The following is a 13,779-nucleotide window of genomic DNA, read 5'->3' as shown; positions in this document are numbered from 1 at the left end:
TCTTTCACCCTTTCTAATATGACAGTAAAGTAAATTGTATTATTATTATAATAATTATATTTACTACTTGTATTTAATTTATTTTACCAACCTATTAACCCAGTTAATAATAAAGATTTAATACACAATAACGAGAGTGTTTTATTATTCTTAAATAATTTAGAAATCATATATAGGTATGAAAAGTTTATTTGGTATTTGATAACATGCAATCTTACTTACGAAAAACAATAAGGGGTGTTTGAGATTCCTTACTTTACCTCATAACTTTTCATTATGTTAATAAGTTGTAAAAGTGTAACTTATAAAATTTTTTCTCTCACAATCTAGGCAATTTCAAACACCTTATTATTTTTTAATAAGTTATAAGTTGGTGAAAATAAGCAATCTCAAACACCCCGAGAAAGTAAATAATGACATGTTAGAGAAGAGATTTATGATTAACCTTATGCAAAAATAATAAGGTGTTTGGAATTGCTTATATTGTGAGAGGAAAAGTTTCATAAATTACACTTTTATAACTTATTAACTTAATGAAAGGTAATAAGGAGGAAAAATAAGAAATCTCTAACATTCTAACACCCTAAGAAAATTACTAGAAGCAAATCAATGGAAGATAAAGAAAAAGTGATAATGTGAAAGTAGAATAAAGTAAATTTTCCAAGAAAGGCAATACAGAATATGATTTGAAAGACTTGAAACTCTACATCCAAAATATATTTAAGGTAAATAATGCTCATCATCGTTTTTTAACACACAACCACTAGCAAATCATTCACTCAGTTTTCCAAGAGAATCTCATGCTCAAAACTAAAAAAAAATAGGACTTAATAAAGTTATACATAAAAATAGAAAAAATAAATAAATAAAACAAAATAACTAATTTTTCATATGATATTTTAGATACTTCTTTTTAAAAACATTTATATGGTTCTTTTTCTATTTAAAAAAAATTAACTGAAAAAGAACTAGTACTTACTATAAGTGTCATGGAGATATGAGTTACAAGATGGCTAGGTTTTAGGCTTGGATAATTTAGAAGCCTAAGGACATATATTTATAACTTAACAACCTTGAAAAAAGAATATAAACCAAGACAGTGGACATGTGCCTTAACCACCAAACCCCATAATCTTTAATTGCTAACTATATGTATAAGGGATAAAGAGTATAGGTCGTTCTTTGCATTTCTTCTCATTTGTTACGTCTATGTTATCTCAGTTAGGGGTGTTCAAAAGTATCCAATCCGAAACCAAATCCGAATTATCCGATAATCCGTATCCGAATTATCCTAAATTTCGGATATCCAAACTCCGAGCATTCGAAAATTCGGATTCGGATTCGGAAGCGAATAGGAATTTTCGGATAGTTCGGATATCCGAACTATCCGAAGTTATAATTTTAATATTTTTTTAATTTTAAGATATATACACCAACTCTTTATCTAACCCTAATTTTTCTAAGTGCCACTATCACTCCTATCAGTATCTCTCTCCAGACTCCAAATTGTTCAGGCTAGGGGTGTGCACGAAATCGTAAAAACCGAACCAAAACCGAAAAGACCAAAAAAACTGAATCGAAAAAACCAAACCGAATTAGAAACCGGCGGTTCGGTTTTAAAATTTAGCAAAAACTGAAATATTGGTTTTGGTTCGGATTTGGTTCGGTTTTGTATTTTGTTAAGAACCGAAAAAACCGAACCGGACCTAAATAACCAAAATATCATTGTTTAAATAAAATTTACATGTTTTTAGTTGAGAATGTTTACTATGTGAATCTGAATTTTTACGATGAGTGTACTGTCACCCGAGAGATGCTTTGATTTTGAACTTGGTGCGGTTTTAATCAAATTCAAAAGCCCTTTGACCAAAACTGATTTTTTATCTTGGTGCAGTTTTTCTCAAATCCGAAAGACCGTTAACTCTTTCAAAGTTAATTCGAAAATGCCCAAACGAATCTAAATTTCCCTTTTAATGTTTGTGATCCTTAGTTATAAGTTACAACCAAAACTGAGATATTATCAAATACAAACTGCAACTTTCACTTTTGAATATGAATACTTTGTTTCAAATAGTTCTTTTCGTTTCAATTGATGCTACATGGCCGTTCATGGTAAAGATGGCAAATTTACCATATTGCTATTTAATGGATTTTTGTTGAAAAGATCATTCTCATTAATACATGTGATTTGCATATTTCAACCTCAACTTTTTTTTGTGGCTTCACTTGAATATCAAATTGTAATGGATTCTTCTGAATCAATTTTGATTTTAAATTTAAGTCAAATCAACAATATCCAAACCTTTTGCAGCTATGACGCTTTAATAGAAATAATAATGCAGTATCCTTTTGTAAATATACTTATGCATTTTTTTACCAACTGTTCACCTACAGGTAAAGTTTGTGTTTTATCTCAAAATGTGATAAAAAAAAACAGTTTAGCTACAGGGGTTGGTTGTTCTTGATTAGGTTGAGCTTTATCTTAAATGCTTACTAAGGGGGTGTTTGTTTTTTCTTCAAACATCTTCAAGGGAGCTTATGTCTGCAGGCGCGCAGACGTCTCCCTTGAAGACTGTTTGTTTTTTTTTTTTAAACAGATCTGAACACATCTTATTTCCTCTTCAAAAATAAGACAGGGATCTCATTCTTATAACATCTTCACAAAACCCTACTCCCTCTTCTCCTCCAACCAGGTACGCACACAACATCAGGCGCTCCTCCTCCGATCATTTTTCCGGTGACCGCCCTCTTCTCCTCCGGCCAGGTACCTCCCTCTTCTCCTCCGACCAGCCCCTCCCATGGTGTTGATTGAAAAACAAAACCCTAAACTAGGGGGGGTCGGGTTTAGGTATAATATTACAACAGTTTAAATTGAGAAATTCCTAGCGATCACGAAGATTGAACCATTGAATCATTCTCATATTTTGATAAAAGCTTCATATTTTGAAAATTGAGTGTCCTTCTGTGTTTAGAATATCTGCTAAAACCCACCGAATCCACAATTTCTTATCAATTGAATCACTCACTGGTCATCCACTTGCAGGTACTAAACTCTTATGTGATAACTTATAACCATGAGTGCTTAATATGATGATTGTTGATTAAATTTGTTATTATGGGGCTGAAAGAATATGTTTGCATTGTTTTTTAAGAAATGCATACCAAGTGCTCGATGAAATGCCTGTGTGAGACTTGCTTGATTATGTGGTTGAATTTGGTCAAAATAAAGTTACTAACTAATGCTTAACAAATAATTTAAAACACATATGATATCATTTATAAAGTTTATTCATTTTTGTTTAAACTTAATATATTTTTTGGGCTGTTATCTGAGTTATTTCTTTCAATTTCAATCTGGTTTTTGTTAAAAGTATATTTCAGTTTAAAGTGGTGGCAGGGTAATTTGGTACATTTAGTATCTTAGGTTGATGGCCGAGCACGATTCGGTTCGGTTATTAGACGATACCCAAACTGAAGTGGTGGCAGGGTAATTTGGTACATTTAGTATCTTAGGATGAGTCCATTTCTCATCATCTTAATAATATTTCAAGTTTTCGGGATCGGTACCGGTACCATCCCGGGCTCATCTCTAATTTTGGGTAGGTTTCGTGACATTTTAAGTTCTTTTGGGAGATAACTAAATTTAAGAATTGGTCTTTGTATTTTTTGTGCTAAACACACAATGAGTATTGAAGACAGAAAATTACTTGCTTATTAAACAGCCATGCAATCCTGCATTTTTCATTGACTTTGACATCCACTGAATTTAGTTATCTCCAATTAAACACACAATGATTAAAGTCAATGCTCATGACTTTAATCAAGTAAAACCTCTTCAGAATTGCAATCGTCCTTTGCCTTTATGTATATGTTTTGAGAATGTCTAAAGAGGTAGGTCCTCTACATATTTGTAATATACTAATATACTAGTTATCAGTTGTTATCATAGTATCATTCATATTGCCTTAAAGACCTTTTCTTGGTAACTTAATTAAGCATTAAAGCTTGAAACTTTAGTCGTCTTACCTGATGGTTTCCCTTTCATTCATATTTTGTGCTGTTTATTATATTTTCTATGTAACTTGAATAAATGACTTCTATCTTGTGAGATAAGTTTGACAGTTATGCAGACAGTATCAGCTTATAAAAACAAACAGTCTTATATTTTCAGCTTGCAGATCTTCAGACCACATCTTCAGTTGCAGACATGAAAACAGATGAAATCAGCTTGCAGACAGTTTATGTCTGCAAAAACAAACAGCACCTAAGCCATCATTTAAGTGACACTGATAAAGTCTATTATAATGGATACAACCTCCTTAATCTTTGTTATAATAAGTCACCAACCTGACCCGACCTGAACAGTCAACCCGACCCGAACAGTTGAAACGAATCGAACATTCTTACGTCAAGTTCGAGCATCTAAAAACAGTGACACTACTGAATTAAAACTTTTCTCTCTCCTAAAATCCACTTTATCGTTTAAGTTCTTCCTATTTTAAATTTTTTTCATTAGACATATGTGACTTTTATCGTAAATTTTACCAGAAGCTCGACCGACAACTGGTGCAGACGCGGTAGGACCGGCAGATCGGTTGCCGGCGAAGCCAGCCGGAGCGGAAGCTCGACCAATTGCTGATGCAGAGGCGGCCGGACCGGCAATGCGGCTGGAAGAGGCGGACGGACCGGAAACTGGTGCGTGGGCTCGACCGGCAGCAACACCACGAGGAGCTAGAGTTCCGAGCTCGATAGTGATAGCGTCATGGCCGCTAGATTTGGACCCGGTGGTTTGACTCGCCATTACTTTTAGTGAGAACCGAACACAAGATCGAGATGATCTTGTGAGGGGAATAGATAGAACCGAACACAAGATCGAGATGATCTTGTGAGAGAAAAAGATGGAGTAGTTTTTTTGAACAACAGAAGATGGAAGAGAAGAAGTAGAAGATGGAGTAGTGAGAGAGAAGAGTATGATCTTTTGTTTTCATATTATATTTATATCTGGTCACCTGCTTTCCATTACCCATCATCTGTGTTCAACCCACCAAAACATTATGTGTTGTTGTTTTCTAGTCCTTTAACTTTTGGGTTAAATTTAGTTTCCAGATTCTCTATATATATACATACACTTTTATTTTTCACATTGTGATCCAAGACTACTAGAGTTTTTTAATACTATTTCCTAATTATGGATTCGGGTTTTCGCCGTGATCAAACGTTGAGCTTCGGTCCAAAACGACACGCCATATCGTTCCAATCGAGTGGTGAGATGATCATGAATAATATGTTGTCTGGGAATTCTGGTATGGTAAATTGTGGGTTGTCAAGGTATGGCCACATTGGAAATTCGGGTGTTTCAAATTCGGTCCCAGGGTTGAAGCATGATGCGAGTTTAGCTGTCGGGTGGTCGGATGAAGAACAGTGTAAGTTGGAAGAAGGAATTTCCATGTAGGTACCTTGTTTGTTTTTATTTTAATGTTATTGACCCGAATTGTACCAACTATCAATATGCTTTAATATCTTACCATGAATGGTTATTTGATAATGTATTTTATTGAATAATATGTAGATATGCAGATGAACCTAACATCATGAAGTATATCAAGATTGCTGCTACATTGCCTGATAAAACTGTTCGTGATGTCGCCTTGAGGTGTAGGTGGATGATGGTAAGTTTGTTACTCATTTTTCTTGATATCTTTCTTGCACTTTTATTGGCTATTAATATCATGTTTAAGATATATGGCAGAGCAAAAGAAGGAAGCAAGACGAGCTCGAGTCCGGGAGGATGTTAAAAGATAAGAAGGTATGTTTCACGTATGCCTGCACGGCTACATCGTTATATGTTTGTTCAAAAGGGTATTTTCGTCTTTCTTGAGCAAACAAAATTGGATAACTAATATGTTTTCAATTAGCTTCACAACTTTCATAACTAGCCTTTACAATCGGATAAACTAGTGGAAATATCACCAAAGCCGGTTATATCATCGAATTTAACCAAGAATGTGGCTCGGTTTTCTGTTACCACAAATAATCGGATCCAGAGTCGTGGTATACCTTTAGAAGGTTAGTTACTATGAATGTGTCCTGTTACATTACATCTGATTATCTGGTTCTGATTAATGAATATATTAGTATGTTACATAATCAGTTTCTAAATGCACATCCAGACATTCCTAGTTAACATGCTGATTTTCCTTTAATTGATTTCTGCAGCATTAAGCGCGTCCACAAGGTGTCTTTTGGAACAAAACAGGAAAGTTCTCAGTCAGATCTCGGATAATATTTCTGCCCTAAAAGTAAGTGTTTTGAATTAATTTGTTTGATTAGCATATTCTTGGAAGTTAACATATTGTTATGTAACATGTACCAACAGCTGCAGGATAATGTCAACCTTTTCAGTCAAGTGAAGAACAATATAACCACTATCTTAAATGAGTAAGTTGGACATTCATCAAACTTGTACATAATACCATCAAAAATAGAGTCCATTTGGTTCAGTTTTTTGAAGTCAAAAGACAGGTTTAAAAGTCAAAGATAGACCATTTGGCTGTTTATTTTAACTCAGTTTTTGTAAATTATCGAGCATGACATACATTCCTGGACCGCCACTGCCTATATCTTTAAACGCAGATCTTGTTAATACCATTCTGCCCACTACAAGCCAGGTAAGTAATGTTACCAAAAGTCAACTGTCTGACCCTTGACTTTTGATTTTCTGTATTAAATTACTCTGTTTTGTAATCTGATGATCAAATAACTGTTTGTTCTTGACGATGACAGATGATGACTTTTCGTTCATCAAGCAAAATGCAGCTTAAGCAAGAGCCAGATTATTGAGTTGGAGACCGTTGGGTTGTAAGTAACTAAGTATAGGATAAAACCTTCTGTAAATTATATATTATTGACCCTTACCTGTATCGGTTGACCACTCGTGTCCAAGTCAACTATACAAACACTTGTAGAATGATGCCATTTTTGGAAAGCTAAGATGATTGATTAGCCTGGCCAACTACTTTTAACAAGTCAAATCTAGTTAAATATTGACATAATGAAATGCCATCTCTCTCAAGCAAGGGGCGAGAAGAGAACCAAGCCCGGAGCCTAAGATTGAGCTTGACTATTCTAATTTAAGAAACCTATAACTCAAGCTCGACTGGTGAATAATTTTCCAAGCCCGAGCTCAACTCGTTTATTATTTAGTTATTTTAATCATGTACATGTGTAATTAGTATATATTATTTAATCAGTTTTATCGTAAACATACTTATATAAATATAGACTCGCTTAAAGCTTAGGCTATGGATCCTACTCAAGCTTGGTATATAAAGTTTGGGCTCGAGTTCATTTATTAAATAAATCAATTTAGCTTCAAACTTATATCCTTTTAAAGTCGACTCAATTTTAGCTTTTAACGAGCAGTCGAGCAGAAGCTGATGAGCAACACATGTTGTCATGTTCTAATGATACTTTGTTTCTATACACAAATAAAAATTATCTATTCATATCATAAATCACTCTATAGTTGATTAAGATCATCACACAATTATAAAAACAATAAATAAATCCCTTCTACACAAATAGACTACTCAAATTTCATAAACAAATTCAACCACCCATGAATCATATGCTCATATGCTCAAATGTTCATCTCTAGGCAAGCTTTGAATGGTATCCGACCATCTTCCCGGCGAATGATCGCTGCTATTAGAAGACACATGCACCGCTTCTGCCCGAGTTTCCTAATCATCCTCAACACCTCCTTCATTACGGGCCGGTTCTCAGGGGCAAGTGAAACACACACCATTGCAATATTCAGAAGCGCCGTGAGTTTCTCCTCAGACGCACCTCGTTCTCAGAGGATGTCGGCTCATCACCCGACTCTATTTCTTCTTCTCTAACGGCTTTCACCCATTTTGGTATATCCGACCCGTGTTCCACAACAATGTCCTGGAATGGAGTTTTTCCTGTTAGAAGCTCTAACAAAAGGACACCAAAGCTATAAACATCTGCTTGTTGGGTGAGGTGTCTACGTGGGTCCCGGAATTCTGGGGCGCGGTAGAAGAGGGAAGACGCACTTGATTCTTCGGGGACATCCGGGTTTCTGAATGACATTAAACTGTAATCCGTGAGGCAAGATTCGAAGTCCGAACCTAAGAGAATGTTGGAAGATTTTAAGTTTCCGTGGGTGAGGCCGGGATTCTGGTGGATGTGTAGAAGCCCGGTAGCCAAATCCTCGGCGATCTTCAGGCATGACGTCCAGTGAAGAGGCTTCCCGTTGCCTGATGTTCTTGTTCCTGCAAGAGCATTGCATAGTTTAGTATGACATTCCTGACACGACACGACTCAAAATAGAATACGAAAATAAACGGTTAAACCGTTTAAAAAAATGTACGCATTCAAATTATAAAATAAAAGTGTTCTACTCGTCTAATCTCCCACTATGTTTCTCTCTTTAGAAAAAAGTAGTAGCAAAAATCAATTTTAATTTTATCGTGGCTTAGTCATCTACCACCGCCCACGAAGAGTGTGACAAAACGGTCATTTAAAAAAAACTAACAGATGGCTAACGTTTGTTAATGGAAATGACGAAAAGTATGACAAAATATGAGCATCCTTAATGTTTAGTTTACTTATTGATGTTAAATATCAGAATCTGTATATCTCCACAAATATAATGTGCACAATTTATAACTTACCATTGTTTTCAAAGAGCATCGATTTTCTTTAGTATCTTTTTCAAATCTACATATATTTTCCGTCTTTTTTAGAATAATGGGTGTAACATGTAATTTTGTTTCTGAGGTGTAAATGAGTCAGTGCACTTGTTTGAATCAACGAGTTTGGGCATGTGTTAGAGCCAAGAGCTCATTTTAAAAACAAGCATTACATAACAAATTTGATTAGGTTCGAGTCTAGTCACTATTTATAACTTTATATAAAAAATAAATACGCAGTATACATGGTTATATATAAAAGATTTAATTATATGATTAACAATAAAAAGTTTGTCCGAAATGGATGACGAAACAAGAGTAGCTGGAGTTTCACAAATCTCATACTTGTCTTGGCTCGATTAGGTGTAAGGTACGAAAACAAAAATATTGTATATCAAAATAATATTTATAGAAAAAAAAACAATTTAAACGATGCAGTTGAAAGAATATACAAAGAAGACTGTCGGTTGTCTCAAATTAGATGATCTTCTTTCCTACCAAAATTTCAAAGTTTTCGGCATTTATTGATTCTAAATTGAATAAACGATATTAAAAATTTTAAAATATATATAATTTCCTTTGACAAAGCTTATATATATTATTTTCTTACCTATGTTCTCATTCCATGACATAAGTTAAAAAATATGAATTTTTTCAATAAAATAAAGGGTCAATACGCGTTGTCTGATATTTAATCGTACACTGTATCAAACGGCCATCCGTATAGAAGTCGAACAATAATTTAGACGAATTTTTTTAAAGTTTGACCAATAATGATCAAAAAGGCCATCTGAACATTGTTCAAATGGTTTGGTCAAAACAACATTCCGAGTGTTTTATAAACGGTCGTTTGATAGTGTGAAATCAAATAGCGGTGGTGTAGCTATAGTACAACCCTAAACTAGAATGTTAAGTAATGGAGCGTACCGTGGATGAGAGAGAAAAGGCTGCCATTGGGGAAATAATCTTATACTAACAAACGTTCCTCTTTAGCTTGGAAATATGCCCTTAGCGGCACTAAATTTGGGTGTCTCAATCGTCCAATGACGTCCACGTGTCTCCGAAGCTCCTCCACCCTAGGATACTGCGCATCTTTTAGCCGTTTCACCGACACGGTAAACCCTGATTCCATCACCGCCTTGTACGTGCTCCCCACGGTTCCTCTTCCCAACGTCTCTGCTGACGCTTTCAACAAATCCTCCAAGCTATAACTAACTTCCGGTGAATCCCCGCCGTCGAAAAACACCAGCTTCCCTATCCTGCCACTCTCATCGCCTTCCGATGTTAACTCACTTTCCCCATCTTTCGACACCCCTCCCCCACCACCACTACCCACCACTGATGCCACCGCCGCCCCTCCTTTCACACCAACTTCTCGCGACTTATTTCGCCTCTTTTTTAGACAAACTATTAAAAATAAAATTATAACCAATACTAACAAAAACCCACCAATAGAACCTACTATTATAACATTTCTAATTTTCCTGTGACGGTGTGATTCCCGATTTGGATTCGCTAGAGACGGAGCTACATTACACGAAATATCCAATGAAACGCCGCACAAGTCCACATTACCTGAAAACAGGGGGTGCATAAAACTGAAAAAACGTATCCGAAACTGAAACAAAACCACAGTTTAGTTTTATGTTATTCCAAAAACCGAACTTATGGTTCGGTTCAAATTTTGCATGTAATACAAACTAAAAAACCGAACCTAGCCGAATTTTCTGGATTTTCATATTTTATTTTTTATTATAAGTAATTCATAAAAATTAGTAAATGTGTAACACATATATTTTATTCTAAATGTAAAAGAATTTAATCAATTAGTTATTAATTAACAAAATTTACGCCTAAATTCATTATTGTAAAACCGAAAATGAAATGAAAACCGAAATCTAACGGCTTTTAAAGTTTCAAAAACCGAAGTTTTGGTTGTTACCTAAAACCGATCCAAATTGAACCGTGCACACCCTACCTGAAAACGACGACGAGTTGAATCTCACCAACACCGGGGTCGTCGGAATCTCGCCGGAAAGCTGATTATTAGACAAATTCAAGTACCTCAATTCCGTCTGATTCAACGGCGGGACTTTCCCAGTAAACCCATTACCATCCAAATAAAACACATACAATCTCTTCACATTCACCACAGCCTCCGGAATGGGTCCGGTAAGCCTGTTACCGGAAAGCACAATAATTTTAAGGCGGTGAAGCGTAACAACAGACGCCGGAAACCCGCCGGAAAAGTTGTTGTAAGACAAATAGAGTGATTTAAGGTTTCGTAGGTTAAACAGCTGTGGGATGTCACCGGATAATGAGTTTTGTTTCAAACTCAAAACACGAATCTGGTCTAACTGGTTAAGGTTCTTTGAGTCCAATGTACCTGTTAGATTCAGATTCTCAAGAACAAGCTTTGATACTCTGCCACGTAAGCATTGTTTTACACCTTCCCATTTGCAGTAATCACTTGAGCCATTCCATTGAAGTGAGTTAAATGGATCAATGGACGATTTTAACCCTAGGAGTGCTTGTTCATCATCACTTGTTACACATTGAAACCAAGAAATAATAATAATAATAATAATAATAATAATAATAATAATAATAATAATAATAATAATAATAATAGTAATTGTTATTATACAAAGGTTTATCTTCATGTTACTTGATCATGAAAGATTGAAGGTGCCATGGGGTTGTAACTTATAATTTATATAAGTATATAACTTATAAGTTATATATATTTATGTGACAATGGGTTTAATAAAGGAAAATATTATTTGAAATCTAGAGTAATTGATGAATGATTGGGAAGAAAGAGAACGATCAAAAAGGTGCCCTTACCAAAATAGGATTATGGATGTTGACTAGAAAGTCAACATCTTTTCATCATCTTCAAGAATCAAAAGTTCAAAACTCACCATACGGAATACTTGTACTTGTTCTTGGTGTGTAGTGTGTGCTAGCTGCATGTGTATTTGAAGGTGTAGGGTTGTTTGTTATGTTAATATTATAATCCAGTTTATTATTAAATAAAGAAATGAGTGATTTAATTTAAGAGAGATAGGACAGAACAGGTGAAGAAATTAAAGAGTATTAAAGGGGTTCATAAAACCTGCAACAGGATGAGCCAATTGCGACGTCAACCGTCTCTGGTTCACGACTAGGACTAGACAACATGCCTGTTATGCACTTATGCGTGCTTTTATTTTCTTCACTTCATTTGTTCCCTTTTATTTTTACAAAGGGACCAACATATGGATATAATATAATATGCACGGGTTTGTAACCCGCCCGTTGACAACACGGTTTTCGTTTGCCTTACATGTGGCGTTGTTGTACCTCCCATCTACGGCTTACGGGCGTAAGATAAGAGTGTCTTTCTTAGTTTATTTTTTTTCTTGTTCCTTCTCATAAAATTAATATTTAGATATTAAAAACTAGGTTGCATGTATGGAGATGAGATGGGATCGTTGTGGGTAAAAAATACAGTTGTGAAATGATGGGTAAAAAGCTTGTGCGGTATTTTGACTGGGTATGTATGTGAGAAGAATGTATTGTAGCGTTGTGGACAATGTAATAAACTAGGGGTGGGGATGCGCTCGGCGAGAAGGGCCCGGGTATTCCGGGAACACCAACGCCATTTGTTCCGGGTAGTATCACTCGTTGGAAGGTGTGTGTGCAGTGGCGAAGCTTGGACTAAGACACCTGGGGGGCTCAAGATGTATACAGAATTTGCAAAAACGAAGTGGGACTGAGCTCAAATTTCCGGCAGAAAGCGGGTAAATTTACATTACTACGAAAAAAGGGGGGGACTCCCGCCCCTAACTAACCTTCGCCAATGTTTGTGAGAGAGAGAGAGCCAAATAGCTTATTGGACAAGAGATAAAGCTGTAGAGGTTGGTGGAGAGGAGAGAAACCTATAGGGGTTGGTGAAGAAGAGAGAGTGTTTGCAGGTAGTCAGGAACACCGCTGCCAGTGGTCATGGGTTCTAACGTGTAGGCAGTGGTTTGTTGAGATGGCACCATGGTTATGGGTTTTCACTGTGAGTGCTCACACAACTCTAAGGCAAAGTTGTGAAGAATGCAAATAAAAACATACGAAAAGTTAGGGCCACAAAACAAATATAAAGACACTTCCCATAAACCTAATACGATGTCTTCAAGAACTTAATCTCCAAGCATGTCCCACTAGAGGTGCAAATGTAGTAAATCTTGTCTAATTTACTCATCCTATGTTAGTTTGCGTCTGCATCTGCTTCTCCTCTCATCCACAATGATGGCTTCCACGGTTGTCACTTAAGGATATCATATGTCTCCTCTTCATGCCTAGGCTATCTCAATCTCCCTCCTTTATCTTATACGAGATACTTGTTATCCCCAATGTCTCATGAAAAACTTAACTCTTATTTTATCAATTATTGTGTGCTTACAAATCCACCTCAACATCCTCATCTATGTTACATTCAACTTTCAAGCTTGTACCCTTAATAGCTTTCACGCTTGTGCCCTAAAAATCAGTTTCGTGTAACATAATCAATTAGACTACAACTCTATAAACGTTCTTCACACATGATTCAACAATACCTAAATTACATATGAAGCACTTCATCACCAAGTGGCTATATGCTCATGTCACAAGTAAATAAGAGAGGTAGATGTTCAAGTTTTTCATAAAGATATAAAAAGGGTTGATTAATTTTGTTGAAATAGTTAAAAAGGAAAAAAGAAAAGAAAAGAAAGGATGTCAAGTTAAAGTAGTGTAGGGAAGGGGAACATGGAGTTGGGTTCATGTTAAGATGATGTGGGCAACAGCCAACATGTCAGACCAGTTGGCAATCTGACATTATTGTTTCTTTCCTACTTACACCCAATCACACTTACTATTTTTCTCACTATCGTAAGATATACATTTTATGAATTAACATTTCAAGGTTTTGATTAAAGTAATGAATTATTGAGATAATTTGCAGTGATTATTGTCTTGATAAAGATGATAAACAAAAATATAAACAATAAAAATCAAATACAAAGGAATTATTTACTAATTTATAATTGTA

At 35.5% G+C, this 13,779-nt stretch overlaps 1 protein-coding gene and 1 pseudogene across 2 annotated transcripts; one reads left to right on the top strand and one right to left on the bottom strand.

Annotated features, from left to right (window-relative positions):
- Positions 1-5,188: 5,188 nt before the first annotated feature.
- Positions 5,189-5,795, top strand: LOC143541635 (uncharacterized). Its single transcript, XM_077034407.1, has 3 exons — positions 5,189-5,448; positions 5,570-5,669; positions 5,739-5,795. Exons 1-3 carry the CDS (start codon positions 5,189-5,191, stop codon positions 5,793-5,795), a joined length of 417 nt encoding a protein of 138 aa, XP_076890522.1.
- Positions 5,796-7,204: 1,409 nt separating this feature from the next.
- LOC143541634 (inactive leucine-rich repeat receptor-like serine/threonine-protein kinase At1g60630 pseudogene) lies at positions 7,205-11,380 on the bottom strand (annotated as a pseudogene). The gene is made up of 3 exons (XR_013136781.1): positions 10,696-11,380; positions 9,645-10,292; positions 7,205-8,297 (listed from the first exon to the last, which is right to left on the bottom strand). The product of XR_013136781.1 is annotated as an inactive leucine-rich repeat receptor-like serine/threonine-protein kinase At1g60630 pseudogene (transcript).
- Positions 11,381-13,779: the final 2,399 nt, after the last annotated feature.

Source organism: Bidens hawaiensis, unplaced genomic scaffold, assembly GCF_021521415.1.
Source record: "Bidens hawaiensis isolate Kalapana, Puna unplaced genomic scaffold, B.hawaiensis_p1.1 tig00012634_1, whole genome shotgun sequence".
NCBI classification, from domain to species: domain Eukaryota; kingdom Viridiplantae; phylum Streptophyta; class Magnoliopsida; order Asterales; family Asteraceae; genus Bidens; species Bidens hawaiensis.
The sequence above is the reverse complement of the archived record's forward strand: the minus strand, read 5'-3'. Positions and strand labels throughout refer to the sequence as shown.